Raw genomic sequence first — 23822 nt, 5'->3', positions numbered from 1 at the left:
AGCCTGGAAAGTCACGTCTTAACAAATAGATATGAACTTTGTATTTAGAGTTAATTTTTTCTTAGGCCGTTGCTTTACCACTGAGTATACCCCTAGCTCATCTGCATGTTAGATTGAACAGAAAAGAAGCCATTTTGTTTCAATTGATTGTCCCATTTATTGAAAAAATAATTTTAATGTTTATCTTGCTTCCAAGCATGACATATACAAGCATCACATATTTCTAATTGATCTTTCCTCCTAGTGATGATTCTTATTATTTTTTTTTTTCAATTCTTTCAGTTGGACTGTCATTATGTTGATTAAATTTTAAAACGTGCTTGGCCTATTTTCTACTAGAATTTTTGAGTTATTTTGGTATGAATTTTTACTGATTAATACATTTGGTTGAAATGGAGTACCTTGTTCATGATCATAGGTTCTGACTGGGCCTTTTATTCTCTTTTATGGTATTGAACTAAATTCTTTATACCCTCATTCACTTAACCCAAGCTAATATGGATATACTGATACAAAAGCACATGAGTTGTGCTTTTTTTTTTTTTTTTTTTTTTTTTTTTTTTTTTTTTTTTTGTACTGGGATATTATATTGGATCATAGCATTCATTACTTACGAAACACAGTCTGGAGTAAAATATTAAAAGCATGAACTTTGCTCACCTACCTACCCTCATCCGTTTGACCTGTGAAGTCCCCCAGGAACCATAGGGATGACTCTGCCCACCTACCTGTAGTTCTGGGAAGCAGTTGGGCAACCCACTCACCTTGTCCTACTCTACCTACCAGTGCCTCCAGAAAGCAGCTAGGCATCTGGTCCTGAGATGTTTAATCCTTTGAGGCCTTGGAAAGCAGGCAGGCTAGTAGCCATCCTGAGCAAGTTAGCCCTTTGAGGCCCTGAGAACTACTTGAGCTATCCTCAAGACACTGATGGGTACACTCCCTGTAATGTACAGTAGTCATTACTACTGTTCGTTATAGCTCCTACACTACTGCACCTACCTGGAACCAAAACCAATGTAATCTACTCAACTAGTGCCATAGGACACATCTCCAGGAGAAATTTTTCTAGTACAAAAATCACCTATAAAATGAGTAGAGGCAAATGATCTGACAGATGTGCAACCATAGGGACACAAGAAACATGAAAAAGCAAGATAATATCATGCCTCCAAAGGAACACAAAACTTTCTAACAAAAGACCCCAAAGAAAAGGAAATCAACAAATCGCCTAAAACAGATTTGAATTAATAATTTCATGAAAACTCAACAAAATAAAGGAAAACATAGGCCAACAATTCAACAAAATTAGGACATAGAAGAGAACATAGGCTGACAATTCAATAGAATTTAACAAAATTGGGAAAATAATGCATGTTCTAAATATGGATCATGAAAAAAGAATCAAACAGAAATCTTAGAGCTAAAGAACTCAGTAAATTAAATAAAAATACACTCAAGAGCATAATATAAAATCAAACAGAAGGTAGCATTTCCAAGCTTAAAGATAGGTGTTTAGAAATAACCCAAATGAAAAGAAAGCTTGGAAGACTTACAGGATGCCATTAAGCAAATATTCATATAGTAGGTGTTCTTGAAGAGAAAGAGAACAGCATAGAAAACCTATCACAAGAATAGCCAGAAATTTTCTAAGTCTTAGGGAAAATACATAAATTCAGGCCCAGGAAACTTGATGAAACCTAATAGATTCAACCAAAAAAGATATTTTCTGAGGCATATTATAGACAAACTGTCAAAAGCCCAAAGTGAGAATTCTATAGGTAAATATCAAGTTACATATAAGGGACTCCTCATTAGACTAACATATTTCTCAGCAGAACCCTTGCAGGCTATGAGAGAATGGGATATATTCAGGCTTCTGAAAGGGGAAAAAAATGCCCACCAAGAATACTATACCTAGCAAAACTGTTATTCAGAAATGATGAAGAAGTAAAGTTGTTCCAAGACAAGTAAAAAGAATTCATTGCTAGCAGACCAGCTTTACAAGAAATGCTTCAGGGAGTTTTTCACTAGGAAAAGAAAGAACAGTAACTACCATGAAAACATGAAAGTGTAAAACCCACTAGTAGAACAGATATGCAAAAGAGGAAAAGAGCACAAACCTTTGTAATGCAGAATACCACAAAAGTGAACATTAGAGGAAGAAAGGAACAAAGAATATACAAAACAACCAGAAAAAATTTTACAAAACGATAGGACTATGTCTTATCAGTAATAGTCATGAACATAAGAATGGATTAAATTTCTTGTTAAAGCATTTAATCTCGCAAAATGAATTTTTAAAATATGCTGCTTATAAGAAATCCACTTTACTGTTAAAGGCACACATAGACTAAACATGTAGGAGAGTAAAAATGAAATACTCCACACAAATGAAAACCAAAAACAAGTGATAGTAGCTGAGAACAACCATAAAATAGACTTTAAATCAGAAACTATAAAAAGAGACAAGGTCACTCTAATAATGAGGGATAAATTTAACAAGAGAAAATAGCAGTTGTACATTTATATGCACCCAACATCAGAGCACTCAAGTATATAAAGCAAACATTGTTAGATCTAAAGGGAGACCGTAGTTTAATGATAATTGGGAATTTTAGTACTCCACTTTCATCAATGAACAGCTCACACAGAAAATCAAATATTGGGAGTTTACCATAAACCAAGTGGACCTAAGAGAAGTAACAGAACATTTCATCTAATAGCTAAAGAATATACATTGTCATCAGCACATGGAACATTCTCCAGGATAGACCATAGGTTAACCCACAAAGAAAGTCCCAACAATTTTTTAAAAGTTGAAATCATACCCTGTATCTTCTCTGACCACAGGATAAAATTAGAAATCAATAAGAGGGGCTGGAGTTGTGGCTCAGTAGTAGAGCACTCACCTAGCATGTGCGAGGCCGAGTTTGATCCCTAGCACCACGTAAAAAAAATTTAAAAATAAAGGTATTGTGTCCACCTGCAACTAAAAAAGTACATTAAAAAAATGAATAAGGGGAACTTTAGAAATTATACAATCACATGGAAATTAAACAACATGCTCTTGAATGAAAATGAAGAAATCAAAAAGAAACTACACAATTTTTTGAAAGATGGAAATACTTTCAAACAAAACCTATGGGATATAGATAAAGCAGTACTAAGAGGAAATTTGATAGCAATGTGTCCACATTTAAAATTAGATTTTTGATAAGCAAACATTTACTCAGGACCTATAAGAGCAAAAATAAACTCAACCCCAAATTAGAAGGAAAGAAATGATAGATCAGAGCAAAAATAGAGACTAAAAAAGATAATACAGATATCAAGGAAACAAGGAGTTGCTTTGTTTTTTTTATTAGGGGTTGAACCTAAGGTCTCATACATGCTAGGCAAACCTTTGTTGAACTACATACCTAGCCCAAACAGTTGGTTTTTTGAAAAGATAACAAAATCAACAAACTTTTAGCTAGACTAACCAGGAAAAAAGAGAAAACCCAAATAAATAAAGCCAGAGGTAGAAAAAGGAAGCATTGTATCTGACACCAAAGAATCATTTAGAGGCAACTGTATTATAAATAACTTAGTAAGTTGGAAAATCTGGAAGAAACAGATAAACTTATGACACAAATACCCTAACAAAATTGAATTACAAAGACAGAAAACCTGAACAGACCAATAATGGGTAACAAGATTGAGCTGTCGTTTCTCTCCAGTTAGTATGGCTAAAGTAAAAAGACAACAATAACAAATGCTGATGGGGATGTGGGAAAGGAGGAACTCTTACAACATTGTTAGTGGGAACGTGTATTAGTACAGCCATTTATGGAGAACATTTTGGGGGTTCCATACCAAAGAGTAGAGCTCTACCATGCAATCGAGCTGTCCCATTACTTAGTGTCTTTCCAAGGAAAATGAGATCATGTTGCGGAGATACCTAGACTTCATGTTAGTGGCAGCGCTGTTTGTATTATATACAATATAATACAATGATCTAGTTGTCCATCAGTGGATGGATGGATAAAGAAGATGTGTGTGTACACAGTGGAATATTACTCAGAAATAAAAATGTGAAATCCTGCCATTTGCAAAAACATGAATGGAACTGGGGACATTGTTTGGTTATAGTAAACTAGGCACAGAAAGTTGGGTGTTACACATTCCCATTTTATGTAGAAGCTAACGGGTTTGATTTCATGGAAATAATGGGGTAAAATAAGGGTTACCAGATGTTGGAAAGGGTGGTGAGAGAGATAATAGATACTGGGATGCAGTTCATGGAAGGGTGGGTTCTAGTCTTCTGCAACACAATGGGTTGACTGGTTCTTAACAGTAACATATTTTGTGAAGCAGGAAGGAGCTTAAGTGTTCGCAGTGCAAGGAAGTGGATGTTAGGAGGAGACACATGCTTGTTGCCTTGGTTTGATGTTTGCACGTTTTATACATGTATCACGTTGTCACACTGTCCTGTTTACATATGTAAAGTATGTGTTGATTTAAAAGAAATAGGAGAGAAAGAATACATGAAGTTCTATATCCAGAACAATGATCTGGTACTGAGTAAAGCATCATTTGCTGGACTTCATGGAGGTGAATTCATTTTCTAAAACTTATATTTAAATTTAATTTTAATATTCAAGTTTTTTCTACATGCTTTGTAAGACTGATAGAATTTATCTGTCAGGGCCTTACAAATCCTCTCAGCATCCATAGTTTCCTCTCGTGTTAATCATTCTAGCTCCTTTACTCCTTTTGTAGTCATCTACCACTGTATTTATGCCATTTACTATTCATAGTTTATATGATGATTATTACATTCATTTAGTTGATTCTTTCAGTACCTTAGCCACTTATTCTTTTTGTTCTGTTCATCACTTCCTTTACCACTCTTGCCATAACCTATGAATCCATTTGTTATCTCTTTTAGTTTTGCTGTTTTTCTAATGCTGCTTACCTTTCCAGCTCACTTTTGTAGTACTCCCTGACTCCTGTTGTCCTTTGCCCCACTGGGACCCATTGATCTTCCCACCACTTTTTCATTTCATTTTTTTCTCCTGTATTTATATCCTTTTTTTCCCCTTTACCCAGTTGCAGTTTCATGGTTAATCATTATAATCACTGTCTCATGTTTACTTTCAAATCCTTTTTTCTTCAGTACTTTCATTATTCTTTGGTGTTAACATAACCCTATCAAAATCTGTATTTGTCTGTTTATGTCTATTCTGGTGTAGCCAATTGAAAAGGATTAGAGGAAAATGGGACACACAAACTAACTGATCTTATTCCTCATCATTAACCAAAGTAGGTTCATAATACTGCCCACTAGTCATGCCATACCTCTCTAGTAATCTTTTTCTCACCATGAGATGACTATTTCATGTCTTGAAACTTCCGATACTTTTTATACCTTTCTTTACTCTCAACTGATAACCTTGATTTCTACTTTATTGAAAAAAAAAAATGGAGTAACCAGAAAATAATTTCCATACATTCCCATTACCACACCCATGTGTACCTATATCTGCATATCATATTATTCTAGCTAAGGCCTGTTCTTTCTTTAACAGATCCCATCTGTTTTACCTACTTAAGGATATTGTTCCAGTAATTATTTCCTCTCTTTTTAAATCATTTATTTCTCATTCTCACCTGAATCTCTCCCATCAATATTCAAAATGTTATTGTTTCTTTTAAAAGTCCTTTAGCCCACTTTGACTCCTATCCAGTTTCCTTCCTTTCCTTTAGAACAGAATATTTGAAAGAATTGCCTGAATTTGCCTCCATCTTTTCTCCAGTTTTTCCATTTTCATGATTCCCTCCTTATCAGACCTTTTTCCCAGGTCTCCACAGACCTTCTTATTGCTAAATCCAGTGATCACTTTTGGTTGTTGCCTTATTTGATCTGACTGTAACTCTTCACGGTATCTATCACTTTCTCCTCCCTAAAACATTTTGTCACTTGACTTCTTAGTGAGCACTTTTTCTTTTAACACTTCTGTTCATCCCATAGTTTTGTTTCTTTTTCTTTCTTTTTTGGGGGGAGTGTGGGCAGTACTGGGGATTGAACCCAGGGGTGCTCTACCACTGAGCTATATCCGCACCATTTTTTTTTTTTTTTTTTTTTTTTTTAGAAGGGGTTTCACCAAGTTGCTAAAACTGACCTCAAACTTGGAATCCTCCTGCTTCAGCCTCCTCAGTCACTGGGATTACAGGCATTCACCACCAAGCCCAGCCATTCCATGATTTCTCATGCTAACTTTTCCATATCACCCAGACCTATAAATGTGGATAACTCCATGACTTAGACTGCTTTCTTCTGTTTTTACTTACTTCCAAGGTGATCACAATTCATTTTGTAAATACTCTGGTGGTGACTCCCAGATTTATTTCAGCCAGACTTCTCTTTGAAGTCAAGTGTGTTATCCATTAAATAATGTAGCTAGCGCCAGCATTCTCTTAAATGTTTAGTGGATATCTCAAAGTAATGTGTTTAAAACTAAGCTCTTAAGATTTCTTAAACATTTAAATGTACTGCTTCTATGATCTTTTTCTCATCTCATTAATGACATGTCCATTTTTCCTTTTTTTCAAATCCAAAAAAAAAACCCCTTGAGTATCATCCTGTGTCTTCAGTTTCTCCCACATCTGGTTGGTTCTGCAAATCACTTTGTCTCAACCATTAAAATACATCTACAGTTTGACCTACTTAAACCGTCACCGTGGTCCAAGTCACTGACCTCTCTTATCTGAATTACCGCATTACCCTCTTAACTGATCTCACTTTTACCCTTCTGCTCCTCATACTGTTTCTCGCATAGCAACCAGAGTGAACCTGTTAAAATAAAAATCAAATCATATCACACTTCTATTTAAAAATTTGCAATAGTATACCACCTCAGAGGTAAAGTCAAAGTCTTACAATGACCTGTAGGGCCCCATACAATTGCCTACTGTGTTCTTGATCTGCTCAAGCACCATTTGGTCTTCTTGCATATACCCATGAACACTTCAAGCCTTCCATATCGCAGAACCTTTATACTTGACTCTCCTTGAAATACTCTTCCTTAAAATACTTGCATGACTATCTTTACTTTGTTGCAAGTTTCGTCCACTTTCCCTAGCCTCCTATCTAATATTTCAAACACTCCACCACTCCAACACATCCCCTTTATTGCTTTACTTTTTCTCCTTATCTTATAATCACTATCTAACATAGTATTTTGTTCATTTTGTGTCTATCCTCACTGGACTCTAAGCTCCATGAAGGCAGGATTTTTGTTTTGTTTTTCTCACTGCCATATCACCAGCACACAGAGCAATACGAATATGACTTAAATGTGCAATAAACATGCAACAAATTAATATGTACATGTGGGGATATAGTGACAAGGAGCATGTTTGGAAATTATATGGCCTTATTTTTTCAATAGATATTTTTAATTAGATCCTGTCATTATTATTCTGAAGATGATGAATTCTTTCCTTGAAGTTTCAGAAAATGATCAGAGCTTTGAGGTGACTATGACCGCAACCACAGAGGTGGCAGATGATGAAATTACTGAGGGAACGGTGACACAGATCCAGGTATAGTACGTCTTCTAACTGGCCTCAGGAAGATGATCACAGTTTAGGTAATAAAATGATACTTCGGCAAAATAGCAACCACAAAATGGAAGTAAGACATCATTTCATTCAAGTTTAGTCTCCACATGAGTCTCATTTGTAAATAAAAGTAGATTTTAAAAATTCATTCCTGGAAGAGCTGTTCACATCTCTTGAAACAAAAATGATGCATGTGCATTCACTACTTGTAATGATCTCATTTGATCTGTTAGCACCAGTAGTAATGATGGTAATACTATTTCTTTTGGTGCATGTAGACCTAGATACATTTTACCATGTATGGAGAGGTTAAGTAGTAGGTTATTTGTCTCTTAAAAACTCTTGCTGAGTACTTCTGCCAAAAGTAGTAAGTGTTATTTGCTACCTTAGGTATTCTAAAGCTTAAATCTATATTAAAAATTTACCTTTGGCTGATTGCCCCTTTCTTTTATAATAGCTAATTCTTTTCCTTCATCTCTTCATTTAATAAAATATTTAATAAGATATTTTCGAGGTAGAGACATTACAGTATTTTTCTTTTATAAAACATCACAATGACCATTTAAGAAGTGTAGTAGTTAGGAGTTGATATGTAACATCAAGGACTGAGGATATCTCAGATGTGTGCATAGTGAATCTTCTGTAATAATAAGCTACAAAGTAGTTTTAAAAATCACAGAATTTCTAGAAGAGTGAGTCACATATGGCTCAGACAGCTTTGAGTGAGGCTGGAGATTTTCATAATCTGTCCTTTGATATCAGTGGGTGATTTGGACAGGAATTTTTTTCAAGTCCTTTGAACCAGTAGATCTCTTTTCTTCAGAATGAGTCTCATCAGAGTGATTCCAAATTTAAAGATTATGTAGTCTCACTTCATTCAGTTTTCACACAGTAAAAATAACTACATGCATGTGATTTGATTTACAACCAAGTTATTATAAGATTGAACAGTGGCACAGTGTTAGTCTTTATTATAAGAATTGTAAGAGTTCTGTTTTGTTTTACTTTGCCCATTGCCACAAAGTAAATGAGTCATAACATAATATTTAGCCTCTTGGTTTGTTGTTGTTATTTTAGTGAGCGAAAACTTTTGGTAGTAATTTCTAATATTTATTTAGTAAGATTAGCATTGAGTTGTGAATTGAAAGTCAGCAAGTAAAAATTTTCAGAAATAGCTGCTTCTTACTACTTTTCTATAAACTAGGAACATAATAGCTATTTGACATAATTCAGTAATTAATACATTGCATCTCATTCCAATGATGAGATTAGCTTGAAAAATAATAAGAATCTATAGGAGATTACATTATATTCAGTATTGCTTTGAGCCCTTTGTACATTACAGACGTGAAATCCTGCAACTTACAAAGATTTAATTTAAAAACAAAGGCCTACTAAATAAATCCTGTGTAATAGCTTTATGCATAAAGTAGTGAAAATGGAGACAAAATACTATAAAACTACATGTAATACATAGATACACACCTAAGCCCCCTGCTGTACTCGGCAAAGTCATTTGTTATAGACAGTGTTAACTACTACTGCTACCACTTAATTATTTGCTCATTTGATAGCTGTTTACAGAGATTTTAAATAATAATTATAACTTCATCAGGAAAATTTGAATCATAAGGCATTAAATGTCCAAAGATAACAGTTAATCATCAAAACAGGCTTGCATATAATAATACTTGCTTTCTGTTATGTATTTAGACACACTTTGGAAGATAGTGATTTGATTCTCTTATCCAACTGATTAAGAGATCTTGTAATAGTATTTTCTACAATTCTTAAAAGTGTGTAGTGTGGCACCCATCTCTAATCCCAGCAACTCAGGAGGCTGAGGAAGAGGATCTGGAGTTCAAAGCCAGGCTCAGCAAAAGCAAGGTGCTTAGCAACTCAGTGAGACCCTGTCTCTAAATAAAATACAAAATAGGGCTGGGGATGTGGCTTAGTGTTTGAGTGCCCCTGAGTTCAATCCCTGATACCACCTCCCCAAAAAAGTGTGCAGTGTGTGTCAAGATTTTTGATAGCTATTTCACCCTTTACAAATATATAACTCCTGTGTCACATTTCAAAGAACTATTATTGACAGAAAACAAGGAGCCTTAGACATTATCCAGTCTGTCTCAGTTCTCTGCTCAATCTTGTAAAAAAAAAAATCTAAAAAATATCACACATAAAATAATAATAGAATTGTTCAATAATTTTTGGCTGAATTTTAAAACATTCATAAATGTAGTATATTACCATCAGGTGTAAAAATAAAGCAGCAACAATAGAGACATAACTCTCCTCCTTGTGTGTTGGTTGTTCACTGACAAACTCTTTCCAAGTAAGATGGGTTTCAGTTCCTTTTCAGATTAGAAATTCATTTTCTTCTTATTCAAAAACTATTCCAGTTTTTGTTAGGATTTACCTCCAGCCAGTTAGACAGTTTAGTTTATCCGAGTCAGAGACTGAATTGAATTGAGTGGCCACGAAGCATTTGGTGGTCCACTTATCCTGGTCTGCCTATGATAGGCTCATATCTGAGATGGCAGCAATATTTTAGTTCTTCCTTATTTACACTGTAGCTCCCCTTAGGCCAATGTTAAGTCAAGATTTTTGTTCCTGCATAATTTGTTCGATTAAGTATGTCTATAATTGCAAATGTACTTAGTGATGTTTGCACAAAAGACCACCTTAGCTACAATCATAATAAGTATTAGTGCCAATTAGTTCTTTTAGAGGAAAATACATTCATAAGGCTATGAATCAGCTCTAGAGATTGGCTAAAACAAAGTCTTCAGTAAATAGTATCAAACAGTGATTTTGCAATAATCTTTTGATTATTTTGTCAGTCCTCTTAAGTTCAGCAGGAGATTACACTATGAATGACTATAGTTTAGGCAGCAAGCTACCTCTACCTCTACATTAACCAGTCATAACACCCAACCCTAATATTTCCATTTTCCTACCTGAAACTGATTACAATTATATTTATAAACTCACTTTATGTATGTACACAAATGGTTTTGGAATATCCTGTATTGACTTAAATATGTAATGCATTCTTGACTCACATTATAAAAAACTTGAAACCACTAATACTTTCTAGGTACTTTCTTAAATGGTCATATTAATGTTAATACTTTTGTACTGCCATAAAAGAAGCAAGAAATATGTCTTTTAAATTGAATGTATTTTACTAAATCTGAAAGAGTGAATTCCATATTACTACATTAGGTTTTTATAATGGCTAGCATTACAAAAATTAATCAGGTTGGGTATTACATCAAGCTACTTTTTTTTTTTTTAAAGATTTTACAGAATGACCAATTAGATGAAATATCTCCCTTGGGTAATGAGGAAGTTTCAGCAGTTAGCCAGGCATGGTTTACAACTAAAGAAGATAAGGATTCTCTAACTAACAAAGGTAAGATACACTATGAATTTTAGTGCCCAGTGGAAAAAGTGGAGATATGAAGGGCTTGTAGACATTAAGATTCTGAGTTGGAGCTTTATTATTATGAGTGAGTATATAGTAATTGAGTTTTTCTAATTGAATTAAATTTGCCCTGAATGACTTTAAGTGGAATCATGAAACCAACATTTGCATTTCAATAATTAATCATTATTTTTCTTTTTTAGTACAAAGTAGGTTTTGTTAATTTTTGAACAAAGGTATGATGGTGACATTTAAAAGACAGTACAGTCATTGCTTCTGAGAGTGGGTAATCAAGCTTTTTCAAAAGTCTACTGGTTTAAAGGTATCTTAGAAGATTAAAATAACAGTGTTTGTAGAGCTGCTGTGCTTTTAAGTGTAGCTAGGGAAACTGGTACAAAAAAAATGAGAGTTTTGTATGTGCCACTTTGGAGTAAGGAAAGGAAGCAGAAATAAGTACATTTATTATTTTCAACCCACTGTGACTTAAAAATTCTAAGAAGACATTCACTTGTCATCTAGTGGATTATATTTACCTTGTGTTAAAATCCTTTTGTACACCTTCTTTGCCTATAAAACTTTTTGGGGGGGTGTGGAGGGGGTTCTGGGGATTGAACTCAGGTGTACTCAACCACTGAGCCACATCTCCAGTCCTATTTTCATTTATTTAGCTACAGGGTCTCACTGAGTTGCTTAGTGCCTCTCTTTTGCTGAGTCTGGCTTTGGACTTGCGATCCCCTGTCTCAGCCTCCTGAGCCACTGGGATTACAGGCATGCTTATTTTTCATGGAAAATTTTTCAAAAAGTTTCAAGAATACTTTGAGGGCTGGGGAGGTAGCTCAGCTGGTAGAGCGTTTGCCTCGAAAACACAAGGCCCTGAGTTCAATCCCCAGTACCGAAAAAAAAAAAAAAAAAGAAAAGAATAATTTGATTTTTCTTATTTATATGTCTCTTTTTAACAGTTTCATACTTAAGAAAGGATGTGAGAAGTAATATTTTTAAGAAAATCTTTGTTATCATTATCTTTATTCAGTAGGTCAGATATATTCTTACTCAAAAAACTATAAATTACAGAAGCATCTTTACCTGGATATTTCAGGTATAAGGTGAATGAGAAATGAATTTTGCTGTTTTATTCCCACTGTTAATTTAATCACAAACTATGTCTTTAATATTTTCTTCCTCTCAGGAAGTAGTATTTTCTGTAATATTACTTGCTTTCTTTTAAAGGACATAAATGGAAGCAGGGGATGTGGTCCAAGGAAGAAATTGATATTTTGATGAATAATATTGAACGCTATCTGAAGGTACCTTTGACATATTTTTGTGTTTCACTAATTTATTACCAATTGCAAAAGTAGCCAAGTAATAGTGCATTTAATTATTAGGGGATTTTCACTTATTTTTGTAACAGATTTTCAACTAATATGTTATAATTCAGAGGTGATTGATTACAACATAAAATTTTAAACCGATTTTGAATTCTGAATTTAAGATAGTTTTATTGCCTTCACTTACCACCCAAAGTTTAGATAGTCTTTAATAACCTTCTAGCATCTTAGTCTTAAGATAGAGCCTGTAAGTTAGAGTTTAATTTATATTGTCTGAAGCCTAAGATATACATCTGCTTTGAACTTAAGATTTCATGGTAGTCCTTTTTAAATTTTTTTAAAAATAGATAATTTTCATATTCAGACATTTCTTGCTGGTTGATTCTCTTCATTAAATGCCCTTTGAACAATGTTGAAACAGGAAGAGTAGGAATCTCCTTAACACAGAATGTTTGCTTTTGAAAAGTTGTGGGTTCATTTAGGGAAAACTGAAACAGGTGAAGAATGATATAAGCTGTTTTATCATGTGATTGCAAGAGTTTAAAGAGGGAATAGTTTATTCTTGGTATTGGAACAGTTCAAAATTTTTGTAAGAGCAAAAATTTGAGCTGAGTCTTCAAGGGGTAAAACTTGCACTAAAGCAGGACTAACTAGAGGAAATAGCATGCATAAATGCTAAACAGCAAGGAATCAGAGATCAAAAAGATCCCCACAGATTAAATTAATTCCTTTAACTTGAATCTACATTAATGCTTCTGGAAAACTGGCCTTTAAAGACCAACTCAGAGAATTAAAACTTTATTCTACAGGAAACAAGAGGCATTGAAGTATTTAAGAAAGGCTTATAGCTTAGTTAAGTAAGAGATTAATGGGGCAGATCCATACTTTTCTTCTTCAAGTCTTTTCCAGAGATTTGCTACCTTTCCCTGTAATGGCATTAAATTCAAATAGTGCAAGTTTGAAATGTAGAAAATTAATAATATTGTTTGGGAAGGGGATTGTACAGTATCTTATTTCACCATTCATTCCCTTGTTGTTTGATGTATGTATACATGTAATGTAAATACATCACTGGTTAGAATATGCACATTTCTTATGCTAATTTTTAACTACAGCCTTCCCAAACTAAGCTTTCTAAACTATAAAGTTAATAATACTTAATTATTTACTAGTCAATAAAGGTCCCTCCACCAGGTTTATTGTTTGAAGATAAAACAGTGAACATTGAAAAGTATTTCCAGAAGTATACTAAAAGCTGTTCACTAGTCACATACACTAGTTAAAACTGAAAAGTGTATATATTTAAATGAGGCAGTAAAGAGGTGGTTTAAAAAAAAAAAACTGGACTTGGGGAAATAAGAAGATGGTCTCTTGTGTAGGAGATAGAATAAATGATCTCCAAAGACCCTTCCAACTTAGTGATTAATAGGAAGGGATTGTGACTAGGATTTGAGACTTTTTTAGAGGACTATTTCAGTAGACCCAGGTGAGTGGCAAAGACTTAAGAAGAATTAGAATATGCAGGAAAAGGGTAGATAAGCAAATAGTCTGTAAGGAATCCTGATCCCTAGGTGTTGGGGAAGAAGTAGGAGAAGAGTTGGAGTAACTTAAAAGAATTTTTAATTTTGGGCACTTGGGAAAACTGTGATAGAATTGACAGAACTAGGAAATGTCTAAAATGGGCCCTGATCTTGGGAAAAGATAAATTGTTTGGTTTTGATTTGTGACTATGCTTTTTATTATGCAGTGCTCTTCTAAAAACGTTGTGGAGCCATTTTTAAACCTCAGAGAATTCTGATTAAACATCATATATTCCATATTATGGATAGAGGGATAAGTGAAAGTAACTGCCATAAACAAAAAAATGATTATAGGAAGAAAACTTATCTATATGGTCATCCTGCAGCACAGTACCTTGCACATAAGTGTTTGATGAATGTTTAGGTTTAATCATTTGCAAAAGTGAAACTGCATAAAAGAGAATTTTAGAAAAGATTCCAAAATTGAAAAACTTTTCACCATGAGGTTTTATGCATTCAAAATTTGTCTAAAATGCATGCTTGTATATTTTACCTGGTTTTGAAGGTTATGTAACTTAATGACACATTCATTCTCAGGGCATTTTGTAAGTTTCCGCTTTACTCTGCATTATCATTTTGATAATCCATCCCCTGTTGATTTAACAGTATTTTATTGTACAGATATACTACAAGTTACTCATTCCACAGTTCATGATCATTTAGGTTCTTTCTCAGTTTTTTGCATTAATTTTCAGGTGTCTGATATTTTGTAAATGGTATTTCATTATGGTTTTAGTTTATATTCCTCCAGTAACATTTTTTTATATGCTTATTGGCCATTTGCCTTTCTTCTTTGAAAGTCCTCTTTGTGTGATGAATTCTCATAATGCTTTATTGGTCATTGGTGCTATAGCTATCTTGTCTCAATTCAGTGGTCTATCTTTTCCCTTTTTTTTTTTTTTTTTTTTTTTGCGGTGCTGGGGTTTGAACCCAGGGCCTTTGTGATTTTGAGGCAAACACTCTGCCAACTGAGCTATATCCCTAGCCCTTATCTTTTCCTTTTTAGGTATATTTGATGAATAAAAATATTACATTTCAGTATCAAATTTATCATTTTACTTTTGTTTTGCATGTTTAAGAAATCTTCCCCTATCTTCAAAGGCATGAAGATTTTCTCATTTATAATTCTTACTTTCATATTGCTACCTCCATAAATGTGCAGTAGGGTTTTAGTGCTGTCTTATTATCCTAGCATTGTTTTTGGAGTGTCAGTCTTTTTCCCAGACTACAGTCTGTGCTGTCCTGAATCAAGCTTCCACAAGTTTCTTTGTACATTTTCTAGGTTCTCTTTGTGATTCTTACAACAGTATAACACTGTCTTCAGAAATCCCAAAATCTGATCAGACAAGTCTCCTTGTGACTGTCTTAGCTCTTCTTGGCTCTTTACTTTTCTGTTATAAATTTAGAATCTGCTTGCAGTAAATGAAAAGGTCTGATAGACTTTTCATTGGGATTACATTTTGAACCTGTACATCCATTTGGGGTGAATTGACTTCAGCATTTTATCTTTCTTTTGGATAAGGTATAACTCACCACTTTTCTTGGTTCCTTTTTAATATTTTTCAATAAATTTTGTTCTCTGTAAAGGACTTTTCATAACTTGTCCTAAAATTTAGTCTTGATTCTTTCAATTTTGTTGCTGTTACAAATAACTTCTAAAATATAAGCTTTATAGAACTGCAAATGACTAAATAATTGATTTTATATTCAGCAGCCTTGCTAAAATTTGCCTTTTTGAAATCAAATAATTTTTTCACTGAAATTGGGTTTATACATATATTGCATGATCTAAAATGATTATTTTCCAATCTTTTTACTTTTTATTATTCTTTCATTAAACCAGCAGCAGCAGATTGTAATTTGCTCAACTTTATTCTATATGAATGTTATTGTATGAGTATTTTCCACATTTAAGATTTTATATTTTTTCTGTAAATTACTGATATGATTAATTACATTAGTAGGTTTTCCTGCATTTGACACAAATTCCTGTGTTAAACTCACTTTTTGCGTTGATACATTAACTTTATACATTGCTGGATTCAGTGTGCTAAAATACTAGGATTTGGGGGTCTATGTTAATGAACAAGATTGGCCTGAATATTCTTTTCTGAAACTGTCCTTGTCTGGTTTTGCTACTGAGGTTATGCTAAAATGACCAAGGAGGTATCCCTGTGTTTTTTTTTGTTTGTTTTGTTTGTTTGTTTGTTTTTACTGTAGAATAGTTTTAAAGTTATGTGACTATTTGATATGATTTACCTGTAATGTCAGTGGTACCTGGTGTTTTCATTGAGGTAAGAATATAAATAAATGATTCAGTTTTCTTGTTGGTTTGTGCCTGATTTCTGTCTTTTTCAGAGTTAGTTTTGGTAAGTTGACTTTTTCTAGGAATTCACTCATTTTATCTGAAATCACATTTATTACCAAAAGTTGTATATAATGTTCTTCTGCTGTCTGATCTCCAAAGCATCTCTGTAGGCCCCATTTTTTCACTCCTAATATTATTTGTCTTTTTAAAATTTTTGCCAAAAGTTTATCATTTCAAATTTTAATCGTAATATATTCAGAGAATCAATTTCTCCATTAATTTTCCTTTCTGTGCTTTGATTTCCAATTTTCTCTTATAATTTTCTTCCTTTTACTTACTTTATATTTGTTTTAAAATTTTAAATACAGTTTAAAAGGAGTTAACAGAAATTGAATTTATTGAACTTAATACAACTTGATTATAAAAGGAGCATTTAAGCATCACTTTCTTATCTCAACATTTTAAAAGTTTGTGACTTACTAATGAATTAGCATTATACTATTTTTCTAGATGCCATTAATGACCTTTAACATTAAAACAAGTTTTAAAAGCATAGTATGTCCACATGCATTTTATCAGAAATCCCTAAATCAAAGAAATGTAACCCATTTAGGCACGCGGAATAAAAGATGCTACAGAAATCATCTTTGAGATGTCAAAAGACGAAAGAAAAGATTTCTACAGGACTATAGCATGGGGTCTGAACCGGCCTTTGTTTGCAGTTTATAGAAGAGTGCTTCGCATGTATGATGACAGAAACCATGTGGGAAAGTATGAAAACTTGTAATGCTGCATGTTTTCATGTAATTAGGGGAAATATTTAAGGAATTGTCTGGGTTTTTGTTTTGTTTTTGTTTTTGTTTTTTAGTTGAGTTATGATTGGGTCCTTAAGTGGAGATAGCTATGAATTACAGTTAATATTTTTATCATCCAGGTCTACCTTAATTATATGATAAAACTTCATTATAAGGCCTCTTAGAAATTAGGATCTGGTTATAAATTATATATATATTTATATATATATATAAAATGGAAGACAGTATAATTAATATGGCAAAATCGCATTTGTAGTTAATAACATACAAAGTATGGTAGTGGTAAAAGATATAGGAAGTGTTAAAAGAACTCTAAATGCATTGGTATACTTTTTTTTTTTTTTGGTAGCATTACTAAGTTTGTGACTTTTTTTTTTTTTTTTTTTTCCAAATAAAACCAGAGAGGGAAGTAACTATAATTCTGGACACAGACTTTGAATTTCTGTTACAGGCAACATTTATGGGAAGGCATCATTAATTTTCTTCATTGATTATGTCATGTTACTGACACTTTAAATTTCTCTTTGGGAATTTTAGGTAACAGTAGTCTGGTTTCCTAGATATTAGCAAGCTTATAGTGCTGCTTTTCCTCTAGCTCTTCAGCTCCTTGCTAATGAAAATATATTTAAAAGCTGAAGGGAATTAAATAATGCTTTATGAGAGTGGAAAAAGAAATTTTTAAAAAGTGAAACAAGAATGACTTAACTTCATAAGCCTTCCAAGTGTTTAAAAAGTGGTCGGCCTTTTATAATTTTTAAATAAATGGACATGTTATAGAAGAAGAGTGCACTGGCTGTATTGATATAAAAAGCCAAGGGTATGCCAGATGTTCATGCTTGGATAAATAAAAAAGGAGGATAATTTTAATTTTTTCAGTGCTTTGAGAGAATTTTCCTTAGATTTTTTTTTAGCCTAGTTATACATGAGTCTTTCTGAAATAGTTACAATTTTAGGGTGCCTAAACTTAACTTTGACATAAAGGAAGAGTTAGGAGCATGGGAGCAAAATCATTTTAAATGTTCATAAAGAAAATTGCATAGTGCTTACCTTTTCTGTAACTAAAATTACTGTTGTTTTTTAATAAAGATGATAGAAGCATTTAACTTTTGATTCACTTAAAAATGGGTTACTTTAAAATATGATCCATAAACTGACTTAATATTGAGCTCCCTAAGTGAAATTCTGATTTTTATTAAGGTTTTTAGCATTCTTTATTTTAATTTATCTTTTTAAAATTTCTCTGCATTTCTAGATATACACCTGAAGAAATTGAGAAACTCAAGGAGTAAGTTTTAAATTGTTTTCATTAACTCTAATTGTTGGATTTTGTCTTGGGTTTTTAAAAGTTTTAATATGAAATTTTGAGATTTTTGGTAGACTGGTATAATTTAATCCTGCTATTAAACATGATAAACCATAAAAAGAGCTTATCTGATCTAGAGTTGCAAAAAGTAGCTACATCCATAGCATACAAATTTAGTCTCCTATTGATAATCACCAAATGCCACAAACAGGTTTCAGAAGAGCTTAGATAGTCATTTTTGGTGTTTTGGGGACTTTTATGTAATAGACCCAAAACCTGGTTTGTGCTCCACAGCTTAGTCTAAAATGATGAGTTGGCAAATGTTTCACCGAATATCATTACTGACTGCCTTGTAAAGGTTGTTGAAGTCTCAGAAACATACTTTTGCTTCATTGAGTTAGGGTAATAAAAAGTATGGTTTAATGGACTGTATGGATCATGAAAAAAAAAACGTGAAGGTTCTTCCTATTTATGATAAGGATCTATGCAACTTTTTCTGATGTCTGAAGAAGAGTTTGCAAGGTGTTTGCTCAAAAGGGAAAAATCTGGGGCTTACCTGGGAGATTGTGTCAATAACCTGAGGGGAATTTGGTCTTTTTTGAACACATATCCAAGTTATTTATTTCTTCTCTGACCCAGGAAAAGGGCAATTGCTGCCTGTTTTTTTTCACCCACAGACAACTGTGGACCCCAATAAAAGGCCACACTTTCAAACTTTGGCTCTCAAAGTATTGCTGCCCACAACTTCCAAACCAGTCAAATGGGAAGAAGAAGAATGAAGAATAAATGATGAAATTAAAAGGGAGAAAACAGTTGAACCAAATGCTGATTGGCAGACTCTTGTTTTAGGCTCCGGATAAAGCATGGCAATGACTGGGCAACAATAGGGGCGGCCCTAGGAAGAAGTGCATCTTCCGTCAAAGATCGGTGTCGACTGATGAAGGACACTTGCAACACAGGTACTACGAATGCTACTGATGGGGTTTTTGTTGGATTTGGTTGTGTTTTTTTTGTTGTTTGTTTTTTGTCATCATTTGGGCCTTTTACTCCTGCAGATACTGCCTTCTAAGAAAAAAATTTATCATTCACCTTAATTCAACTTTATTTTGCCTTCTTTTTCTTTCTCCCCCGCCCCCAGTTTAGCAGTTCCAACTAATCTTCATTTTTGTGCTTTATTTATTTATGTAAAGTGACATTGTTCACAAGGACACAGCATCTCTTAAGTTCCAGAAGAACTTTATTAACAGTAGCTAATCATCTCATATTTGTAAGAAACATTGGTTTCCACAAGTCCCAAGTTAGGAAGAAGTTGTGTTCAAAAGATTTATATGTATTTTGCTTATCTCAAACTTAAAAGTATATTTTCCCATTAAAGAAAAGCAGCTTATGATTATTGGTATTTCAGTCTCCAGGCCAATCTACAAATATACACAAATTTACTGGTGATAATGTTAGACCTAACTAACCTTTGTCACTTAACTTTCAACAACAGTATTTAGGCTCTGTCATTAGCTATCATTTAATCATTTTGGTCCTCTTTCTCAAAGGAAAATAAGATATTAGAATAGATGCTTTCTTAGTTTCCTTGTAGGGAACTAATGTTCCCTAAAGATTCTCTGAATCTCTGTTCAGTCTTTTAAGTAAAAATAAAAATAAACAAACCAAAAAACAGTTCTCAAATTTAGCTTCAGCTTCTAGAGTATATATATCCCAACTTCATTAAAGTGAAATCAAGTATATGTCCTTATCTAATCCACCATCACTATTTACCAGCAAGGCATTAAAAACAAATTTCACCAACTCTCTCATTCTTGGTTATGGCTAGCTTAATGAATGAAGTAGGCATTGAAACTTGAGATTTAGGATAAGACCACAGAAATTTGTGTAAGGTACTGAGTATAAAACTCCTGTTAACATAATCTGTAAGGACACCATAGTATGGTCTGATTGCCAGCCTGAGAGACTGATGTGCCAACTCTCTTTTCTAAGTTTTCTCCTGTGTGCCACATCATGAAATAGCACAATCTCAGAGCTCTTCCTTTCATATCATGCTAGGATAGGAGAGCTTTGACTTGAATCAATCCATGTTATCCAGAACTGTGCCTATTATATAATAAATATTTATAGATATTTGTTAAATGAATGAATCCTTGAAAGCCAGCAGCATAGCCCTTTTGAAATTTTCTAGTTTTTGGCTACTAGTAACTAAATTAAAATCAGAAGTCAAGGAGGATTAAAGAAAGGGTGTTCTGTTTGTTTCCCTGTTGTTTTGCTCAAGTGCATAAGTCTCCATAAGTTAAAAAAAAAAAAAAAGACTGAGAGTTGGGCATGTTTTCATATGCTTTTGATCCTAGCAACTCAGGAGGCTGGGGCTGGAGAATCACAAGTTTGAGGCCAGCTTCAGCAACTTAGCAAGATCCTGTCTCAAAATTTAAAAGGGAGAGACTAGGGATGTAGCTCAGTGTTAAAGCACCCCTGGAGCGGGCTGGGGAGATAGCTCAGTCGGTAGAATGCTTGTCTCGCAAGCACAAGGCCCTGGGTTCGATCCCCAGCACTGCAAAAAAAAAAAAAAAAAAAAAAAAAAAGCACCCCTGGATTTTATCCCCAGTACCCAGTACCACCACCACCAAAAAATTAAAAATTTAAAAATTTTAATAAAGGAATATTTGATATTATTTATTCTTAAGTTCATGGGTTTAAAAAAACAGGAATAAAAATGGGCATGAATACTAGTGTCAAACTTTATTGATCACAGTAGTGTGGAATTGGGATAATGGGGTAAGAAGATAGTATAAACTTAGTTTTTATTAAAATTAGTAGGAGCCAATAGATTTTATTCCATTTGTCCTTCATCATTCATTCTTGTGACTAATGGCCTCTTGAATTTACTCCATTTCTGCAGGGTAGTTGTTGAGTGAAAGCATGAATTTGGGCCTACTGGGCCATCAGTGAAGCTCTTCCCATCTTGCTGTTTATATACATAAAGTTCTTGGTGTAACTTGAGAATACATAATTCTTTGCAGTTATATTTTGGATAGTTTTTCTTTCCTTAAAAAGTCAGTCAGTGTTTTCCATTTTGATTCTTTGTTTTCTTTTGTGCTGAGACCTACTGGACTAGTAAAATGCAACTATCAGTAGGTATGTGTGGTCTCTCACCAGAGGACCATTCACCAAATAAACTCTTAGCCACTACTGCCTACTTCCCAGTACTAGGAAATAAAAGCCTAACCCAAATTTGTAAAAGAAGGTAGCAGTGGTAGTCTGGATTATTTCCTTCTTTCAGGGAAATGGACAGAAGAAGAAGAAAAGAGACTTGCAGAGGTGGTTCATGAATTGACAAGCACTGAGCCAGGTGACATAGTCACACAGGGTGTGTCTTGGGCAGCTGTGGCTGAACGTGTGGGTACTCGCTCAGAAAAGCAGTGTCGTTCTAAGTGGCTCAACTACTTGAACTGGAAACAAAGTGGGGGTACTGAGTGGACCAAGGAAGATGAAATCAATCTCATCCTCAGGTTTGTCCTAAATCTTTTAATAACAAAAAACTGTAACTGTCAGTTACTATGGATGTCTTGATTGACTTTTCTGTTTTGATTTTCCTAGATGCCTAATGTCTGAAAAACATCCTTTCCATAGAGAGCCATTGTTTAAGATCTAAGTATTTCATATTGAGCTCTTTTGTTTTGTGTTTGTTCCTTTTTAGTGGATTTAGTGCCCGGGCAAAGTACCAGATTGAAGGCGTGGAGACTGAAGTCCTCTATATCCACAGAACAGGTACGGCACAGGCAGCGGCAGTGCAGCTTTTCCACTGTCTCACCAATGTGCCTCAGTCCTAGCCTAGGGGTACATGTTTAGGGTAATAGGGCCATTCAGTCTCCATGCCCTTCAATCCTTGGCTACTGTGCTAAGAATTCCAAGAAGGGGGACCCAGTCTATAGTTACTCACACTGTCAGCTTCACACAAATTTAAAAACACCTTTAAGATAATAATTCCAAGAGTATTATTTTTAATTTGTTGGTTTTAACCATTAAGACCCAGTGACTGAAGAGAACAAAAATAGCAAGAAAATATTTAAGACACTGAAGAAATTTTTACTGTAACTACTGTGCTGAAAATCAAGATCATCACAAAAGTTAATACTAGAAATGGATAAGAGAGACCTTTAAAACCCACAATTTTGCCAGGCACGGTGGCACTCGCCTGTAATCCCAGCAGCTCAGGAGACTGAGGCAGGAAGATTTCAAGTTCAAAGCCAGACTTAGCAACTTAGAGAGACCCTGATTCAAAATAAAATATAAAAAATGGGCTGGGGATGTGGCTTGGTTAAGTGCCCCTGGGTTCAATCCCTGGTACACACCCCCCCCTCCAAAAATAAATTTAGTTGTACCATTGTTTTGGAGTTTTTTGGTTGCTGATGTTTGTCTTTTTGTCTTTAAGGGTATTTTGTTCCACTAGTCATCTTTTTAAATAGCTCATTTTTAAACACATTTGTTTCACAAATGGAAAGATGCAGGAAATAATGTAGTGAAGACCACACTTTAAAACACTGCACAACATTATACAACTAAACCTGTTCTTATCTAATCTTTAGTCTACTCCCTTTCCTTCACAGTGCTTCATCTGGTTATAACTATTTGCAGGGTTTAGCTGATGATATTTCTTAGCTCTTAACTCTAGAAGCAAGTCGGCATTCCTGGAATCCTTTCCCCATGCAGCGTAAGAGTAACATAATCTGCCATTCCCTTTATTACCAGAGTCATCACCACCTGTAGTCAAAGGAGGGTTCTTAGGGAGTAATGAATTTAACAGCTAACACATGGTTTTTTGTACCCTGTAGGATAGCAGAGCTTGATGTAGCTGATGAAAATGACATAAACTGGGATCTGTTAGCTGAAGGATGGAGCAGTGTCCGTTCACCACAATGGCTTCGAAGTAAATGGTGGACCATCAAAAGGCAAATTGCAAATCATAAGGATGTTTCATTCCCTGGTAATGTATTGGTTTCATTTTAAGTCCTTCCCTTCTCTTACCGTATTTACTCTTTTGGAGTTAGAGGTTAAAAGTTCTGTGCTGCAGGTAAAAAAAGTATCATAGCAGATTTTCACTTAAAACTGTGACCTATTTCTTTGAGTAACTGTCTTCCCTAAAGAGAGTTAATGTGATTGTAATACCCAAAACCAAAAGGTGAAGATATAGACATTTACACAATTCTTGTTTTTCCACATAAAGAGGAAATAGATTGTACATGTTTTACTTTTGTACAGAGATTTCTTAATACTTACATTTACATCATCTTTTGTGAGTTTTATAATTTTAAATACCTGTACAGGGTTTATTTAGAGAAAATCTTTGATATTGTATTTTGTAGAAGAAAAACTCTGTAAACTCTAACTACATTTGTTATATAAATCCAGAGATCCTAAATTTGGTTTGCTTAAAATAAGAAGACAGCATA

General features: G+C 34.0%; 2 protein-coding genes across 4 annotated transcripts in view; one reads left to right on the top strand and one right to left on the bottom strand.

The window, feature by feature from the left end:
* TMEM243 (transmembrane protein 243) overlaps window positions 1-23822 on the bottom strand; it is a 54701-nt gene that overhangs the window by 478 nt on the left and 30401 nt on the right. The gene's annotated exons all lie outside the window — the stretch shown is intronic.
* The window catches only part of DMTF1 (cyclin D binding myb like transcription factor 1), a 46417-nt gene that overhangs the window by 13315 nt on the left and 9280 nt on the right, over window positions 1-23822 (top strand). For all 3 annotated transcript variants that reach the window (XM_079151698.1, XM_079151697.1, XM_079151696.1), the window contains 8 exons: window positions 7493-7587; window positions 10909-11023; window positions 12263-12339; window positions 16865-17022; window positions 18319-18351; window positions 19219-19328; window positions 21653-21881; window positions 23205-23356. In XM_079151698.1, coding sequence (XP_079007824.1) covers window positions 7525-7587; window positions 10909-11023; window positions 12263-12339; window positions 16865-17022; window positions 18319-18351; window positions 19219-19328; window positions 21653-21881; window positions 23205-23356 — 937 coding nt within the window. In that variant the 5' untranslated portion in view covers window positions 7493-7524. The remainder of the gene's footprint in view (window positions 1-7492; window positions 7588-10908; window positions 11024-12262; window positions 12340-16864; window positions 17023-18318; window positions 18352-19218; window positions 19329-21652; window positions 21882-23204; window positions 23357-23822) is intronic.

Source organism: Sciurus vulgaris, assembly GCF_902686455.1.
Source record: "Sciurus vulgaris genome assembly, chromosome: 8".
NCBI classification, from domain to species: domain Eukaryota; kingdom Metazoa; phylum Chordata; class Mammalia; order Rodentia; family Sciuridae; genus Sciurus; species Sciurus vulgaris.
Note: the sequence above shows the minus strand (reverse complement) of the source record. Positions and strands in the feature narration are given on the sequence as shown.